At 31.9% G+C, this 18,987-nt stretch overlaps 2 protein-coding genes across 11 annotated transcripts in view; one reads left to right on the top strand and one right to left on the bottom strand.

Moving 5' to 3' along the window:
* LOC143047864 (uncharacterized) overlaps nucleotides 1-18,987 on the bottom strand; it is a 60,048-nt gene that overhangs the window by 20,686 nt on the left and 20,375 nt on the right. For all 10 annotated transcript variants that reach the window (XM_076221173.1, XM_076221179.1, XM_076221178.1 and 7 more), the window contains exons 6-17: nucleotides 11,257-11,513; nucleotides 10,058-10,315; nucleotides 8,891-9,096; nucleotides 7,953-8,071; nucleotides 7,411-7,564; nucleotides 5,961-6,157; nucleotides 4,990-5,111; nucleotides 4,282-4,350; nucleotides 3,257-3,478; nucleotides 1,565-1,757; nucleotides 862-956; nucleotides 334-412 (exon numbers count right to left, since the gene is read on the bottom strand). In XM_076221173.1, coding sequence (XP_076077288.1) covers nucleotides 334-412; nucleotides 862-956; nucleotides 1,565-1,757; nucleotides 3,257-3,478; nucleotides 4,282-4,350; nucleotides 4,990-5,111; nucleotides 5,961-6,157; nucleotides 7,411-7,564; nucleotides 7,953-8,071; nucleotides 8,891-9,096; nucleotides 10,058-10,315; nucleotides 11,257-11,513 — 1,971 coding nt within the window. The remainder of the gene's footprint in view (nucleotides 1-333; nucleotides 413-861; nucleotides 957-1,564; nucleotides 1,758-3,256; nucleotides 3,479-4,281; nucleotides 4,351-4,989; nucleotides 5,112-5,960; nucleotides 6,158-7,410; nucleotides 7,565-7,952; nucleotides 8,072-8,890; nucleotides 9,097-10,057; nucleotides 10,316-11,256; nucleotides 11,514-18,987) is intronic.
* LOC143047861 (uncharacterized) lies at nucleotides 12,540-17,863 on the top strand. The gene is made up of 7 exons (XM_076221168.1): nucleotides 12,540-13,778; nucleotides 14,253-14,674; nucleotides 14,946-15,064; nucleotides 16,129-16,252; nucleotides 16,553-16,826; nucleotides 17,015-17,218; nucleotides 17,643-17,863. The coding sequence occupies exons 4-7, from the start codon at nucleotides 16,146-16,148 to the stop codon at nucleotides 17,829-17,831; spliced, it is 774 nt and encodes a 257-aa protein (XP_076077283.1). The 5' UTR covers nucleotides 12,540-13,778; nucleotides 14,253-14,674; nucleotides 14,946-15,064; nucleotides 16,129-16,145; the 3' UTR covers nucleotides 17,832-17,863.

Raw genomic sequence — 18,987 nt, 5'->3', positions numbered from 1 at the left:
GAACTATGAATTCTGACACTGTGAGAGAATCATTTTTGGTATATAGACAAATTTTATTGTCTTCTTTTCCTTAATCAACACATTTCGTTAAACTTCGAAAGTGCAACAAAAAAAATCTTTTTATCATGGGAATATTTTTTTTCTTCTCTTATGTGCATGATGTACTTAATGTCACATGTGTCAGATCTTTTAAAAGTATCCAACAGACAACATAATTTTTTTCTCTGTATTATCAATACTTTTGACTTCTAAGTAGTACTCAGTATGTCTTGTTATAGATTGAAAAAATCAATACAAACAAATTCATTTAAAATCATAAACACATTGACTTACTTGGAATTTTCTTTGGAGATGTTCTCCTCTCAGGTTTTGGTGACGGACCAGCATCAATGACAACCTTTGGAATATTTTCCTGTAATTATACATAAGTATTCTGTAAACCAACTAAATTTTGCCAGAGATATTATTTGTGACTTTTGCCAGTAGAAAAATTATGCGAATATAAATAGTCCCAAAAATATAAAACTTGGATCTTTCCTTATTATACTTCATAAAGTAAATTTGAAAATCGTGAAAAGGGCATAAAAGGACTAAAAGTGAAAATAAAGTATCCCTGAAAATAAGTTGGTGTACAGTATTTGGTAATTATTACAATTTGTATTAGGTCATTGGATTCACAGCATTGATTATTGGAATGTTTGACACCTCATAATATTTTTTCTGTGTGTAATATGGATGAAAGCAAATATTATTTTGATACAAATATGAACAAGCAATTATGGATTATTGGTGGTAGGGGTTATCCCCCCCTCTCAATTTTTTTACTGAAAAAAATCTAAAAAATTTGTAAAAAATGTTTACCTTGATCTGCTCCTCTTCTTCATTGTATCCTCTTTTTCTTTTAAATTTAGAAAATCTCATTTCTAACCTGGAATGCCGGAAGCAGAAAAACTTCACTGAAAAATAATAATATTCTCTAAATACAGACTTCTTCATTCAATTGAATAATTTCTTTTTTTCACAAATCTTATGACATTGGTTTTACTGTAAAATAATACATTGTTTTTTCAGTGAGTGTGGCTGATCAAAACTTAGAAGAGGGTTAAGCCCAAACAACCTTTTTGAATCCTTCCAGATTTTGTTGGTGCCTATCTGAAGTAAGGAGCCTAGCATTACGTGCCTGTTGTTGGTTATTGAATGCAATATTTGTTTTTTTGCATATTGTTTTTAGCACAAATATAGGTGTTGGTTTTCCCTTTGATTTTTTTCACATTTGGTTATCCAGGACCTTTTATAGCTTACCATGCGGAAGAAGTTTTGCTCTTTGATAAAGGCCTATTAGCTGTTTGTATTTGTCTTTTGGTGTCAGGTGGATAATTATCTTATTGGCAATTATACCACAATTCTCTTTATTCTTATAAGGATGTTTTAGTCAAAGAATCATCATTTTAAGACAGAAATTCCACACCTAATTAGTTTATTACCATCAAAACTTTATACATGTAAAAATTATGTGATTGCATTACAAACTAAATATCATCTACAAATTATAAAGAGTTATTACCTTCCCCACTTGGCAGTTTATCAGCACTATAATTATTCAACCGTAAACCAACGTCACAGTAATCACACTTGAGACATCCTCGATGGAAGAACAGACCCTCGGCACTCATCCTCTCCATTAGGTAGACACGTTTCTTACAGAAGAAACAGGTTTCACTTACTGGTGTTGCTGCTAGTAATACGCCAGGAGTCTTCTGTTTAAATAAATTTTGGAATTTGTTATGTAAATACATTTCTTAAAACATTTTAAATGAGAGCTAAAGCAAACTTTGTTTAACTTGGAGAATTAAAGGAGACTTTTTATGACTTTTGAACAACAATGAGCAACATTATGGGTACCACATGTAGAGCAGGATCTGCTTACCTTACCCTTTCTGAGGTAACAAGATCCCAACTAGGTTTTTTGGTGTGGTTTGAGTTGCTAATTGTTTAGTTTTTTGGTGTGTTTTGAGTTGCTAATTGTTTAGTTTTTTGGTGTGGTTTGTGTTGCTAATTGTTTAGTTTTTTGGTGTGTTTGTGATGCTAATTGTTTAGTTTTTTGGTGTGGTTTGTGTTGCTAATTGTTTAGTTTTTTGGTGTGGTTTGTGTTGCTAATTGTTTAGTCTTTTGGTGTGGTTTGTGATGCTAATTGTTTAGTCTTTTGGTGTGGTTTGTGTTGCTAATTGTTTAGTCTTTTGGTGTGGTTTGTGATGCTAATTGTTTAGTCTTTTGGTGTGGTTAGTGATGCTAATTGTTTAGTCTTTTGGTGTGGTTAGTGATGCTAATTGTTTAGTCTTTTGGTGTGGTTTGTGTTGCTAATTGTTTAGTCTTTTGGTGTGGTTTGTGTTGCTAATTGTTTAGTCTTTTGGTGTGGTTTGTGATGCTAATTGTTTAGTCTTTTGGTGTGGTTTGTGTTGCTAATTGTTTAGTCTTTTGGTGTGGTTTGTGATGCTAATTGTATAGTTTTTTGGTGTGGTTTGTTGCTAATTGTTTAGTTTTTGGTGTGGTTTGTGATGCTAATTGTTTAGTTTTTTGGTGTGGTTTGTGATGCTAATTGTTTAGTTTTTTGGTGTGGTTTGTGATGCTAATTGTTTAGTTTTTTGGTGTGGTTTGTGATGCTAATTGTTTAGATTTTTGGTGTGGTTTGTGATGCTAATTGTTTAGTTTTTTGGTGTGGTTTGTTGCTAATTGTTTAGTTTTTTGGTGTGGTTTGTGTTGCTAATTGTTTAGTTTTTTGGTGTGGTTTGTGATGCTAATTGTTTAGTTTTTTGGTGTGGTTTGTGATGCTAATTGTTTAGTTTTTTGGTGTGGTTTGTGATGCTAATTGTTTAGTTTTTTGGTGTGGTTTGTGATGCTAATTGTTTAGTTTTTTGGTGTGGTTTGTGATGCTAATTGTTTAGTTTTTTAAAGTTGTATTTTGTAGACTGTTCTTTTCAACATTTTTTTTTGTTTATTGACATGATTTTATTAGTTTTGCTTTGACTTTCAAATCTCTCTTTCGTATCTTGTATCTCTTTTTTAACTTGAAGTTAACATTGTCTGTTAACCATGATAACCGAGCAATCTGATTTCCTTGTTTACATACATACTTTTTAAGCATTAGAAATGTCATCGGTTATTCTGAATATGTTTTTTTTCATAGCAGCACTTTTCCCAATGAAACTCCTCTTTATAATAAATAATGAAATCCCTAAATCCTTAAAAACAAACTTACCAGTTTCTTGACAGGTGTTTGGTTTACTGCTTGTTCTGCTTGACTCTGGAATTTGGATGCCAATATTTCTGCCATGGCACTGACCTTGACATTGCCTTCAATGTCAATCTTATTTTGATTACTGATGTCCTTGAACTTCTGATTCATGTCAAGTTTATTAGCGATCTCCTCCATTGGCAGTTTGTTAAATTTGGTTAACTCTACTTCAGTCTTCTCAAAATGCTGAAAAGTAGAATGACTTGATTTTCTTATTGCTGATCCTGAATTATAAAGTGCATCAGGGTCATGGTAGGGCATTTTCGAAGACCCCAACAACCCATGAAAATAGAATTTCATTTTACTTCTATATCTTGTACAAAAAAACTCAATTTCATCTTTCTTAAATATTTATTGTTACAAAAAAAATCCAAAATAGAATGCCAACACACATAATTAACATGAATATGATCAATTTGGTAACAGTCCATTTTACAATTTGTATATGTGTATCTCTATGACAAATTTATATGTATATCAATCTTTTATTCATATTTTGTACTGATATTTAGAACCATGCTGACAAAAAAACTGTTTTTATTTATAATTTACTAAATTAGTGGTTTTAAGTACTTTTTGGAGAAACATATTAAAATAAATTAAATTCATTCATAATCATGTCTCCCTTTTTTCTATTAAAATAAGTCCAAATAAAAAATGCCTGCTTTTAGAGTCATTTAAAATAAAAAGTTTCTTTATATAATCTTAAAAAAATTATCCCTCATTTCTGAAAAATACTACTTTGGATTTATTATTATTTGTTGGATTCCAATTTTGGAGGATTTCATGGTTAAATTTGAACCACAAAATTAAATATTCAATGAATGCCAACTTTTTTATAGTCTTGTAGTATACAGACTTTGGCAAATCCACAAAATTAAATATCCACTAACATGTAAGTTTGCCTTAATCCAAGAAAATAAATAAATCCACAGTCATCCAATAATTGTCTGCTTTGAGGATCATACAATTAAGGACAGACCACTTACCTCAGGAGATTTATGTTTTCGTTTGGACAGTGAAGATTCAATGACTTTGTCTTCATCTTTATCTTTTCTCTGGAATAAGAGAACATGTTATTATTAACTAAGAAAATTTGTAACAATGAAAATCCTCACGACTTTGTGTACTGTAGCTTTTGGTGGTCAAGTTATTTGAAAGAGGGAATCAGATATTAGTAAATTAGTATAAAATCTACTTCACAAAATATCTTTTTACAACTTGAAAAGCATGAAAATTAATATTTTTACAGGTATCATTTTTCTTCCAAACAATGATATCTTAGAATTAGATTCACAGCATTATAGAGTTATGTTTTTTTAATTAATAAATTTGAATACTGTAAATTCAGAAATTATTGCAATGTTTTTCGTTATTGTGAAAAATGCAATAGGGTTATAATCACAATAATTTAAATTCGAATTTTGAATTTTTATAAAAAATAAACAGGATATATCTCAATATCGCAAAATTAAAATTGCATTTTTCTCTAACATGTCTAAATTGACAAAATCACAATAAAAAATGCACATACTAATTTCTATAATTACAGTAGCTGAATTCTAAGAAACATACACATCAAATAAATCTCTATATAAATTCTCTACATACACATCATACAAATCTCTATATAAATTCTCTGTCTATACAAAACACATCATACAAATCTCTTTATAAATTCTCTGTCTATACAATACCTTTTTTGATCTGTGAAACTTTGCACTATTTCTAAGTTTTTGAAGTATAGACAGTCGACTTAGAGGAGACTTGTGGGATTTCTGTGGCTCATCTCTCAACAAGACAGTACTGGCAGATTCAGCTGAAATAAAATACAAAATACAATTAAAGATATAATCAATATGCATTACACAATTGTTTTTAAATTTGTTGTCTTCTCCGCGCTTTTAAACAACGTAACTCGAAACAATGTATACACCTTTCAAAATTAATGTAAAATATATCATTTAGATCTTTCATTGAGCTTCAATAAATAACATTATGAAAACCATTATCCTGATTTTAACTAGCTTGACGCACACTCAAAAATTTCAACAATTTAAAATCCAAATAACTTTTTTTGAAAGCTATATGAAGCAATCCATGAAGTTGCAAAACATGAGGTCCACATTAAGGAAATTATCTCTATAATTAATTGTTAACTTGACTTGCTTAAACTTGTTTCACGTGTTGCTTATCTTGTATCTAGTGAAATTAGATCAATACTTTTTGAACTGTTAGAGCTAATTTCCAAATGCTTGTAGATAAAGACTTTGGTTGGCTTGCTTGCTTTTGTTTGTACAAATTGTTTGCTCAAATAATTAATCAAAATCAATGAATTTACATTTATCATTGCAGTTTACTGTTTCCTCATTTAACTAATTAAGGCTGTTAAAAACTAGAATCAATTGTTTTATCAAATCTTTTATCGTAATACTGTGGAATCATATTTTCGTGGGTATCAATTTTCGTGGATTACTGAAATCTTGCATTTTCGTGGATATATGATTTCGTGGTTTTGAGTATCTCTGTATATGAAGCCAATTGAAAATATGTTATTTGTTGAACATTTGAATTCATGGTTCACCTGTACTGACAAAACCCACGAAAATTGGTATCCCATGAATAATACTGAATCCACAATAAATGAACATCTATTTTCGGTTCCTACCATTTGCAAGTCTTTCTTTCTTGAATTTATGATAGAACTGAGACAGATAAGAGACCATGGTTAGTTTGTCAGGAAGGGAACAGTTGACCATCTCCTGGGGTGTCATCATAGGCTTTATACCCAGTGAGGATTCGGCCACACTGAATGCTAACTGGTTATTCTGGATTGGTTCATTAGATAATAATGATTGGAAATCTCTGAAAATAGAATATTAAATAAATGAATTTTGGATGCAACACATCTTCCAATTGGCTGAAAGTTTTTTGTCTATGCTCAGCTCATAGACATACCTTTGTCATTTAACCATGACACCATCATTGCTCTTTATTCATGATTTACTCTTTAAAAATGGAATTTATATTTATAAATATCTGTTACGTTTCTATCCATTACAAATGTACATTACAGGTTTGTATTTACATGTAATATCATTGGTCAGAAATGTGTATCTCATTAACATGGAAATATTTGTTTATCACAGTGATTGTTGGTTTGGTATTGTCTACACATTTCTTTTTATTTCCACAAAATTATTGCTAATGTTTTCTTTTTTAAATGTTCCAATTCTTTTTATGCATTTTGATATTTATACATTTGGCATCAATGGTATCACAAACAGTTTGACACAAATATGCACATTGCATGAAGCACAAATGGTATTAATCGCTGTTAATCTCAAAGATAAACAGAACAACTGCTGATTTAGCAATTGCCACATTAGTTATCATACCACCCCCTTAATGTTATAAAAGATATAAAAAAGTGTATAGTGACTTAACACTTTCAAGGTGTTGACCTATATTTTTATGCTCTGCACTCCAATTATCAAAATATCAAACCTATATTTGGGCTTTGTTTACAGGCATCTGACAATGCTTCATTCTACTTTCTGTTTTAAAGACTTTCAGAATCCTCTGGTCTTGTCGTAACGATTTACAATTTCAACAAGAATGTGTCCTCAGTACACGAATGCCCCACTCGCACTATCATTTTCCATGTTCAGTGGACCGTGAAATTGGGGTAAAAACTCTAATTTGGCATTAAAATTAGAAAGATCATATCATAGGGGACATGTGTACTAAGTTTGAAGTCGATTGGACTTAAACTTCATCAAAAACTACCTTGACCAAAAACTTTAACCTGAAGCGGGACAGACGGACGGACGAACGAACGGACAGACAGACGGACGGACGAACGAACGGACAGACGGACGGACGCACAGACCAGAAAACATAATGCCCCTCTACTATCGTAGGTGGGGCATAAAAATTTGAAGGATAACATTTTGATTGGCTGATGTAAGAATTACAAGAACAGAAGGTAGAAAAAAGTGTGTTTTTAGATACTTGTAATAAACCATGGCTACAAGATGTTTATTTCAGTCAGTTTGTCTTTTTATTCATTTCATGTTGCCAGTGCATTAATCCATGTCCCATTTTCACCAACTTACATGAGATCAGGTTTAAAGTAATGTATAAGAGCACAAAGAGCCAGTCCACTTCTCCAGGATGCTGTCAGATCTATGATGTGTACATTTCTGTAGGAACTGTTGTTCAATACTCTCTGACTCCACCGTAATAATGAATAACTGTCAATATACTCATCTAAAACAAAAAAACAATTATCAATAAGAAAAAACATCTTGAAAAAGATTTCATTGTTGGTTTTATCTATCACAGAAAGATTTTTTGTCTTCAGTGTCTTCAGACATAAATTTTCCAGGAAAATGCATTTATTGGGAGTTTGTGTATAGTTAAAATACAGTAATGGGACTAAATATTTCTGGTTGACATTTGCATATGGACAATACTTTATAGCTAACTGTTGGGTATGAGCCAAGGCTCCGTGTTGAAGACTATTCTTTGACCTATAATAGTTTTCTTTTACAAATTTTGACTTGGATGGAGAGTTGTCTCATTGGCACTCACACCTTATCTTCTAATAACTAATAACTTTTCTAAAATGGATCAAATTGATTGAATAATTTCTCACCATTTCTTGGTCGTTTAGCAGGCACCTCTATGATTTCATCACTGTAAGTACCATCTCCTGTATCATATAAATGCCTTACTTGTTGTGGTAACACTGTCCTAAAGTTCATATTGGAATATCTACAAAGAAATTTATATACAATAAAATCTGTGAACCAACTATGTGCATACTCTTCTTTTCAGGACTATGTTATATAATATCAATGGGTGTAAGTACAGAAAGTGCCAAAGCCGGAAAATGAAGAAAATACAATTCTTTGTAATTGTAATAGATATGGACAGAATGTTAACCCTTAACATGCAGCATACCACTATTTGGCTCCAATGGCTTTCCATACTTTAATTGGTCAAGTTTATAACATTTATTTCGTAGTGTATGCATGTTATCTTAATTTTAAAACCATTTATTGTCATGTTCCTCTGTTTTTATGTTCATTTCAAGCTCAAATATGGACTTAAGAAATCAGATAAAAGTGATATTTGGAGGGGTGGGCTTCCCTTCAATGTCTGACACAATAAGTTAAGAGGCCAATCTTCCACAAATAGTATTAACCCATGAGCATATAACTACTAATCATGTTTATTATCAATTATGCCTAGGAAAAATTACATCCAGTTGCAGGTTCAGTTGAAGTAAAAAATGAGAGAAAAAAATGAGAAATTTCAAATTTTTGGTCAAAATGACCTTCTTTAGACTTGCTGAAGAAAGATCAGCTTCACTGTGACCTAAGAACTGTTGTGATAAATGTGTTCACTGGGGTCCACTGTACATGCAGACTACAGATAGATACATATATCAACATCCCTCTGTGTCTTCCAGGTGAAAAAATGGGATGAAAAATCGTCAAAATTGACGATTTTTGCACCTGATTATCAACTTTGGGGCTAAAAAAAATATAATTGTAAAGATAATTGTTGAGGTTTTCTATATTAATTTACCTTGTATTGGGATCTAAGCCATATTCACTGTAATTTTTATTTAGATTTTCTGGAGTAGTCTGAGATAACACTTGGTAAATACTTTCTCTCTCTGCGATGACTTGTAATGGTGTCATCTTCCCAGAGGCCCAATTCTTTACCATCCACGCTGAATCAAATCCTCCCAGAAAACCTCGGGCACAACCTGATCCTGTAGGCCAGAAAGGCTGAAATAGAAATAGAAAATGTTTCACTGCGTGTGAAAAGATGTAAATTATACATTTAAACAGAGACTGATATTTTTAGCTTCAACTTAAAATGATTATTTGAAGACACATTTGATGCACTTGCAATAGTTGAGATGTATTCCATTTTGTAGAACAATTTGCAGAGGTACCTTTTAAAACTTCACAACTCAAGTTTTGCAGACTTAATACAGTGGAAAAATCTAGTAGCTAAAAGTTAACATTTGTTGTTCTTGATGAATGTTGGACCATTGTGAAATCACTGAATAAAAATTCAATTAATCATAAGAAAAATTTATGTTCATTATGCAAAGATAAAAATCATTTACTGGACTTCTTCAAACTATCTATTTGGTTTTTCCTGCTACATGTATGTTGATAGCCATGGGCTGTTTTCTGCTCTCTGATTGGGTTATTATCTCTTTGATAAATTCCCCCTTTCCATTCTCAATTTTATCTAAGTTTGATTTGTAATCATAGACTTTTTGCTGATGTTCCCTCAAGTGAGGTGATCTATGCTCTTTGATTAATCTAGAATATTGTTTTATAAGAACAGATACATTTTGCAAAACTTCTAAATAACATTTAAACAAGTTCAAATTTAACAAACTTTACTAATATTAAATATTAACATGATAAATATAATAAAATTGAGAATGGAAATGGGGAATGTGTCAAAGAGACAACAACCCGACCAAATAAAAAACAACAGCAGAGGGTCACCAACAGGTCTTCAATGTAGCGAGAAATTCCCGCACCCGGAGGCGTCCTTCAGCTGGCCCCTAAACAAATATATACTAGTCCAGTGATAATGAACGCCATACTAATTTCCAAATTGTACACAAGAAACTAAAATTAAAATAATACAAGACTAACAAAGGTCAGAGGCTTGTACTATAAACATAATGTATGTTTATAGTACAAGCTTTTAATATATACAAACCTCTAACAAGCTATCACCCACAAGACAACTGAGTAATGTATGACCATTTCTTTTAACAGCCCTGCAGGCATTAACAGCAGCAAACATGGATGTGAAGTCAAACATGGCAACATCTGGTTGTCCGTAATTGTTGATGGCATAGTCTAAATGAGGAAGAAGATGATTGGTGGAGAAATCGGCAGCCTCTTTGGCATAGTTCAGTAATTTATCTTTACATACGTTTTGTTGTGATAACAGTGTGGCTGTGTCTGGGTGATCCTACAACACAGAACAACATATAATGTGACATTGATTACTATTAAATGCCATGACATTGTGACCGAGCTAAATAATGTCAAGAAATTGTGACATAGGTAAATAATGTCTTGACAATGAAACACAGGTAAATAATGCCATGACTTGTCACATATAGGTAAATAATGTCATGACATGTCACATAGGTAAATAATGTCTTGACAATGTGACACAGCTAAATAATGTCAAGAAATTGTGACATAGGTAAATAATGTCTTGACAATGAAACACAGGTAAATAATGCCATGACTTGTCACATATAGGTAAATAATGTCATGACAATACAACACAGGTAAATAATGTTATGACAATTAAAATAATGCCATAACAATGTGACTCCAGTGAATGATGTTTGAAAAGCATCAAAGGTAGAAAATGGTTAATAATACAAAGACAATGTAAGTAATGTCATGACAATTTAACATAGGTAAATGATGCAAAGACAATATGACACAGGTAAATAACTTTAAATTGTTTGAAATTATAAGAATATATAAGCGTAGCTGTTTTTGGTATACATTGTAACTTTCCACCTCAACATACTCAATGCTCTTCAACTTCATACTTTCTTTGGCCCTCTTACTTTTTAAAATTTAGTGTCAATGATGAGTCTTTTGTAGGCAAATGTGTGGCTTGTGTATGTCTTGTGCACAAGAAGGTGAAATGTGTGTCTTGTGCACAAAAAGGTGAAATGTGTGTCTTGTGCACAAAAAAGTGAAATGTGTGTCTTGTGCACAAAAAAGTGAAATGTGTGTCTTGTGCACAAAAAAGTGAAATGTGTGTCTTGTGCACAAAAAAGTGAAATGTGTGTCTTGTGCACAAAAAAGTGAAATGTATGTCTTGTAAAAAAAATTCATAAGGATAAGGTTTCTTTTCCTTCTACATAACAACAAAGTGTTACAAACCTGCAAAAGAACTCCTTTATCCAATAGACTTGATTTTTTAGCAGTCATAACAAAATAATGAGTGTCATCTTTATAATAAACAATATTTTCCAGATCAATCCCGGTCTTTTCATTTAGATCTTTGAAGAATTTTTGGTTAAATATAAATGCTACACCACTGATTTCCTCTACACGGGCCTCTTGTTGTGAATTACGGTTAATAAAATTGGCTGTGATGGCTATGGCAAGTTTCCCTCGAAATTCTTTCCTCTTGAACCCTGATAAAAACAAAAAAATGTTATAATCTAAAAACAAAAAAAATTCATTTTCATGGTTATTTCAGATAATGGTTTAGATTAAGTCTGTATATATTCTAATAGAAAATTTGTTCTTTTTTTAAATATATAAACAGGGGTTTTACCAATACAGTAATACCCCAAAAAATATGTATCAGATAGAAAATAAAAACTCTACAATAACTGAGTCTGACTGATACTTCTGTGACTTTTACCTTATCCATAAAGCTTATCATGTTATCCTTGTTATTATTCTTTAGTTATAACATTAACGGTATCAATTTTATTACACCTGATTTCATTTCAACAATTCATTTCAATGATACCCCAGGCCAAAATATTTGAAAATCGAAAATCAACAACATTCAACGAAGGGTTGATAAAACTTAGGATATCATGATAACCAGATGCTCCGCAGGGCGCAGCTTTATACGACCGCAGAGGTTGAACCCTGAACGGTTGGGGTAAGTATGGACACAACATTCAAGCTGGATACAGCTCTAAATTTGGATTGTGATTAAATAGTTGACACAGCATAGGTTTCTGACACAGAATGAATGTGGTCTATTGAACTTAAATTTTTTTTTTGCCTTTGAGCAATTCACTATGCTGTTGAATATTAATCCTCTCAAAAAAATGTTTGAAGAAATTTTCTTTTTATTTATGAAATCTGAAATGAGAAAAATTTAACATTGTATATTGTATAAAACAATGATTTAAGTTGACTCAACTACTATTCTGGACAAAGAAAGATAACTCCAATTGAAAATTTCTTGCTACTGCACAATATTGTGCAATTAGATATTTCTTGCTATTGCGCAATACTGTGCAATTGAAAATATTTGCTATTGCACAATACTGTGCAATTGAAGATTTCTTGCTATTGCGCAATACTGTGCAATTGAAAATTGCTTGCTATTGCACAATACTGTGCAATTGAAGATTTCTTGCTATTGCTGAATACTGTGCAATTGAAAATTTCTTGCTATTGCACAATACTTAACAGTCTTCGAATTTGGGCGGTAGTCCGAAGCCCGAGGCGTGTAAAATCATCGTCGGGCCTGTAAATCTTAATTTGTACGCGCCCGTTGGGCCTGTAGAAATTCCGTAGTGTTAATAACTTCAGCCGTGATAGAAACAAGCATATGCGTAAAAAATTGTAGCGAAATTGTATGGAAAGATCGTTAAAAACGTTCCGCTTCTTACGCAGTTAAAATTTCTATCATCACCGTGTACATCTGGTTCCTTTACCTTTGTAATGCAGCAAATATAACATGACAACCGACCGGAATCCAGATTTGTTTCTGTATCACTTGAGTGTTTGAAGACACCTCAAATTTTAATAGAAAATAAATGTTTAAAAAGACGCAAACGTAAATAAACAAAATGCAAGTCATGATAGAATGAGTCTTCTACGTTATTTTGAGGGGGCAAAGCCCGGCAAGAGATTAAAAGTTAACAAAATTGTTAGTGAAGATGAAAAGAAAAATGCAAAAAAAGATTATGAAATCAACAAAAGGGAACGTAAATTTCAAGTACAATGGCAAGATAAACGGCCATGGCTTTCGTTTAATAAGGCCGAAAATAACATGTTCTGCATATCATGCAGAACAGAAAAAGTTGATTCTGCCTTTGCCAATGGCACAAATAATTTTAAAATAGAGGCTGTCAAACAACATGAGGCAAGCAAAAGCCATCTTCACTATTTGCAAAAGTTCAACACCACCTCACAGTCACAGCCTAAAACATCACTGGCTTCACAATGTCTACTTCAACTTAAATCTAATGAGTACGACAGTTTAAAAATGAAATTTATTAATGCACACGCAGTGGCAAAACACCACAAGTCCTTTAAGGACTTTGAACTATTGTGCCGATTAGACAGAAAAAAGGGGATTGATACCAGTATGAACTATAATAATGACAAATCATGTTCCATGTTCATAAAAAGTATTGCAAATGTAGAAAAAGAGGGAATTGTCCAAAAGTTGACAAGTGCTAAATTTCTAAGTGTAACAATGGATGGCAGCACTGACTTTACAGGGGAGGACCTAGAATCAGTTTATATACGGTCATGTACCAGTGGACGTGTTGAAGATATTTTTTTGCACATTGGAGAGGCTGAATCTGCTTGCTCTGGTGATTTGTTTGATTTCCTTATGAATGTGTTCTCCACTATGGGACTAACAGAGGCAGTAAATTCAAAATTAGTAGGCTTTACTGCTGATGGTGCTTCCAATATGCAAGGTTTGTTTAATTATTTTGTATTTTCATAAATGTGCAAGCAATTATAACCACGACAATTTTTCGCAATAATTTAAATAAAAACATTGCAATATAAACAAAATTCTTAGTTAACACTACAATAAATCAATATTGAAAAACATAATTTTAATAATTTTAATTCATTATTTTTTATTCAATATCAGTCCACATAATCATTAATTTGATGACCAAGTATATACATTGAACATGTGATGTCTGCTAAGTGCTTCAAATTTAGTAGAATAATATGCAGCCAAAAATTGACAATAAGAGAAGGTTGAAAGAGGCTTAATTATATATGTCAAAAGGGAGTTGATATAAATATTCTCTTTATCTCATATCAATATTAAAATGTAAACATGGTAAATGTTTAGTTTTGTAAATTGAAATTCTTCTATGTTCAAAATACACTTAAACATGTTATATATATAATAATATGTTTTGTTTTAATTTTAGGGAACAAAACTGGCTTAGCAACAAGATTGAGGGAAAAATGGCCTCATCTTGTCACCAATCACTGTCTGGCTCATAGACTAGAGCTTGCCTTCAAAGACTCCCTGAAATCTACTTTTAAAGCTCTCTATGAAAAACTTATGACATTACTTCTGGGTCTCTATTACCTATACAGAAAGAGTCCTAAACAGAAGAAGGCACTGAAGAGATCTTTTAAAATTCTGAATATAAATCAAATTTTACCGTCAAGAGTGGGTGGAACCCGTTGGCTGCCACATGTTGCTAGGGCAATAAATGGATTTATTAAAGGATACAGGGCAATAAGACTGCAACTGGAATCTGCATCTCACAACAATGCCAAAGCAGAGGGACTGGCAAAATTGGCTAGAGACGGTTCAATAATTTCTTACATGTTAATTTTGAAGGTAATTTTCGCATAAGTAACCAGTATAGAATTAAGAACTTTAGAAGTATAATCTAAATCAATGAATTTTATAAAAGTTAACACTGTCACTGTTACAACTTAGTCAGTGTCACTGTGCATGCTGTGACCTTTGTTTTGCAAACTTATTTGTGTTCAAGTATACATTTCATCTCATTGTCTTAGTTATAAGCATAGATTAACATTTCATTGTCTATATTTGACTGTTTCAGCCTTCTTAGTAACTTACATGACATTTTAATTTTTTTTCACAGGATGTTGTTGCTCAACTTGTAAAATTTTCGTTGTTCCTTCAAAAAAATGGTCTTACCCTTGGAGCTGCATACATGAGAGTAACTGCAACAAAGGCAATGTTTTCACAACTAATTCAGAAGTATGTATACTATGTTTTATTGCATTTGAGCTTTCTAAAATTATGATTTTATGAGTAATATTTTGCACAAGTTTTTTAAGACTCAGTCAGTCTTTGCTCATTGGAAAAGTTGTACAAACCAAAAGTTTCTAATTTCTTATGGTTCTTTTCAGTTTTGCATTACAAGAATTGAAAATAAAAAAGTACTTTTGTTATTGCCACTAGTACAATTTTATCTTTTTTTTTTTATGTATAAGTCATTGTAAGATAAGCAAAATGTAATTACGAATGATTTTAGGGAAACAAATGACATTGTAAAAGATGTACAGGTAGTTATGGATACAGAGTTATACCAAGGAGAGGAAGTAAAATTCAAAGGGCATAAATTTAATCCTGATGAATTACGGAAAAAATTCCTGACATGCGTGCTCAAGGAGATGGATGTTAGATTTCCTATTGAAAATCCAAACACCTCAATAATCAAAGCATCTTTGATCACTTGCTTTTCCCATTGGCCTATTCGTGGATCAGATAATATTTCAGGTTTATAGTTGATGGTTTATTGATTAATAATTGATTTGAGCCTATTCTTTCCTTTTAGTTTATGTTGTCAATTCTTGAAGTTGCATGTTTTCTGTTTTTATTTTCAGCCTGCACATGTTTCTTGTTCTGATGTTTTATTATTTGTATGTAAAATTTTATAATTATCAGTATCTTTCATAAACCAGAGTTTCAATTTTGGTTTTATGAATATGCATACACATGATTTTATTTACACATCAATGCCATGCTGCAATGCATATGATATGAAATAAGAAATAATAAAATAGTGTTTTAATATTAAGTCATTTACCTTATTATATTCTAAAAGAAATTCATATGGATTGTACAAAACTAAAAAATATTAACCCAGCTCACTTTTAGATATTCTTAAAGAAATAAGTTTTCATATCAAAGATTTATGTGAAAGGAAATTAAAAATCAAAACTAACATTTCATGTACATGTAGACTAGTAATGACTATTAGAATTTTGAGATTTATGCTTAAAAATATATTAAAATAAGATATGAATTTTATTTCTCAGATTTTGGTGATGAGGAGATGAACACTGTAAAAAAACAATTTGGGGCTGTACTGCAGGCTGAAAATGTGGATACTGCACAGTTGTCTGGGGAGTGGTCATTGTTGAAGGCCATGGTCTATGAAAGGTGAATATATCAATTTTATATTATGAAATAACTTTAACTTTTAAACAATATTAATCAGACTTTGACATTACATATTGTCCATAACTTCCATGTGAAATAATGATTTTGTTCTGTTTCTGATTATAAAAAAAATCCTGGGTACATGTATTACAGGCGATGCATACTGTAATTGATCTTCCATTAAATGCGCCTCATATCATTCTTTATGATCTGAGGTGTATTGAATGAAACCAGTTCATTTGTCATACCTGCCTTTGATATATTTCTCCAATGTTGATATGATAATTTAATGTTTTGTAGGTTTGGATCAGACATGAACAATGTGGATTTACTGGATGTCCACACAGCATTCCAAAACAATGATGTTGATAATGTGCTGTGTGTCTTTGACTTGTTAAGAAGTCTGCCTCCCACTTCTGTGAAAAATGAGACATGCTTTTCATCAATGAAGTTGACCAAAAACAAGAGAAGAGGCAGACTTAATAACAGCACACTGGACACATTAATGTCTGTACAACTCCAGTCACCGTCTATAGAGGAATTTAATCCAGATGCTGCCATCAAAGACTGGCTGGTTAGATTCTTAAGTTGTATACACTATTTCACTTAAGTTGCAGATATCAGTATTAATTAAAGAAATAGATATAAAGAAATCTTGTTTGGCTTTTAAACTTCAATGAGACGTCAAGCTTTAATATTTTTTGTAACTTTTAAACTTGTGTGGTACAAATATTGTAAAAACTATCATTGATTTTCATACAGATAACCCCTTCTGGTAGAAAAAGAAAGGTTTGCTATTCCTCCAAAACCAATGTGCCTGTGACAGAAGACCAGCCTGGTACTAGCCACACAGAACAACCTGTTCCACAAGTGTTGGGTCCACTAGAGCCTGATGAAGTTGAACCAGCTGAAGACCAGTCTGAACAAGTGGTAGCTGTCAAACCCAATTCAGAAAATTATGTTCAGGTGAGCCACTAGTAATATCAATAATGATTTTGTAAGCCCAAACACTGATTCTGAAGTGCTAACCAGGTTAAACCTGGTAACAACAATAAATTAAATCAATGACAGCCTTTTTGACTGTGTCATCATTTTTATGTTAAATTGATAGTTGAATGGCATTTATTAGATCTTCAAAAAAAAATGTGTGCACATTTACATTAAGCTTTCAAAAAATAAAAATAATCATTGAGACAGTGCTGGATTCACACATTTTCAATTTCTCTTTCAACTCACCTTTTGATTATTGCTATTGTTAGGTTATGATTCTATATCAAATACAATGCTTTATTTAAAAGAGTTAAAATATTAGCATGTCAAGTTTTACAATACTTTTTATTTTGTTTTCAAGAACTAAAATTTACTGTATTGTATGTATTATATACTTCAGGCAGCAACTACAGCTTTGAAAGCAGTGAGGACAGCCAAACAAGCCCTAATTGACAGCTTGCTATCTGGTGGTGATGATGATGAGGATGATGATGATGATGATAATTACACAAGTGACAATGATGAATCAGACAGTGAAATTCCAGAAAACTTAGTGGACAACATGATATTTTCATTCAGCAGAGATTAAAAATTGAAATAAATTAAATAATTTGAAAAACACTGATTTGATTTTTTGACATTCACTAATAAAAATTCAATTACTTGTATAGCAGAAGTAGTTCAGTGCTAAAAAAATATTTTTTGGCAAAGGAACGGTTATAACTTTTATTGGAGAAAATAATAATTTTTCATTTAACATGGTGAAAAAAACTACATTTTTGGATAAGTTATATTTACTACAAGATACAAAAATGTAACCTCAGAATGCATGATTTTACATCTAATTTTCCAAAATTTTCTTGGGGGGGCATGCCCCCAAACCCCCCTAGGTGGTTCGTGTCGCTGCGCGACACTCACCGGTGATAGTGGGGCCTGTAAAATTTAAGGTGGGCCTGTAGAATTCCAAACCCAAAGGCCCACCTGGCCTGTGCCTTAAAATTTATAGTGTGAAGACTGACTTAATATAATAATTTTGAATCCTGATTTGAACCAACTTGAAAACTGGGCCCATAATCAAAAATCTAAGTATATGTTTAGATTCAGCATATCAAAAAAGCCCAAGAATTCAATTTTTGTTAAAATCAAATTTAGTTTAATTTTGGACCCTTTGGACTTTAATGTAGACCAATTCGAAAACAGGACCAAAAATTAAGAATCTACATACACAGTTAGATTTGGCATATCAAACAACCCCAATTATTCAATTTTTGATGAAATCAAACAAAGTTTAATTTTGGACCCCGATTTGGACCAACTTGAAAACTGGGCCAATAATCAAACATCTAAGTACATTTTTAGATTCAACATATTAAAGAACCCCAAGGATTCAATTTTTGTTAAAATCAAACTAAGTTTAATTTTGGACCCTTTGGACCTTAATGTAGACCAATTTGAAAACGGAACCAAAAATTAAGAATCTACATACACAGTTAGATTTAGCATATCAAAGAACCTCAATTATTCAATTTTTGATGAAATCAAACAAAGTTCAATTTTGGACCCTTTGGGCCCCTTATTCCTAAACTGTTGGGACCAAAACTCCCAAAATCAAACCCAACCTTCCTTTTATGGTCATAAACCTTGTGTTTAAATTTCATAGATTTCTATTTACTTATACTTAAGTTATGGTGCAAAAACCAAGAATAATGCTTATTTGGGCCCCTTTTTGGCCCCTAATTCCTAAA

This window comes from Mytilus galloprovincialis, chromosome 10, assembly GCF_965363235.1.
Source record: "Mytilus galloprovincialis chromosome 10, xbMytGall1.hap1.1, whole genome shotgun sequence".
Taxonomy (NCBI): domain Eukaryota; kingdom Metazoa; phylum Mollusca; class Bivalvia; order Mytilida; family Mytilidae; genus Mytilus; species Mytilus galloprovincialis.
Note: the sequence above shows the minus strand (reverse complement) of the source record. Positions and strands in the feature narration are given on the sequence as shown.

Bases quoted from the DNA above. Each gene is read 5' to 3' on its own strand.
- LOC143047861 (XM_076221168.1), top strand. From the start codon at position 16,146: ATGAACACTGTAAAAAAACAATTTGGGGCTGTACTGCAGGCTGAAAAT. The intron at 16,827-17,014 runs GTTAGATTCTTA...ATTTTCATACAG, and splicing joins CTGCCATCAAAGACTGGCTG to ATAACCCCTTCTGGTAGAAA. The intron at 17,219-17,642 runs GTGAGCCACTAG...TATATACTTCAG, and splicing joins ATTCAGAAAATTATGTTCAG to GCAGCAACTACAGCTTTGAA.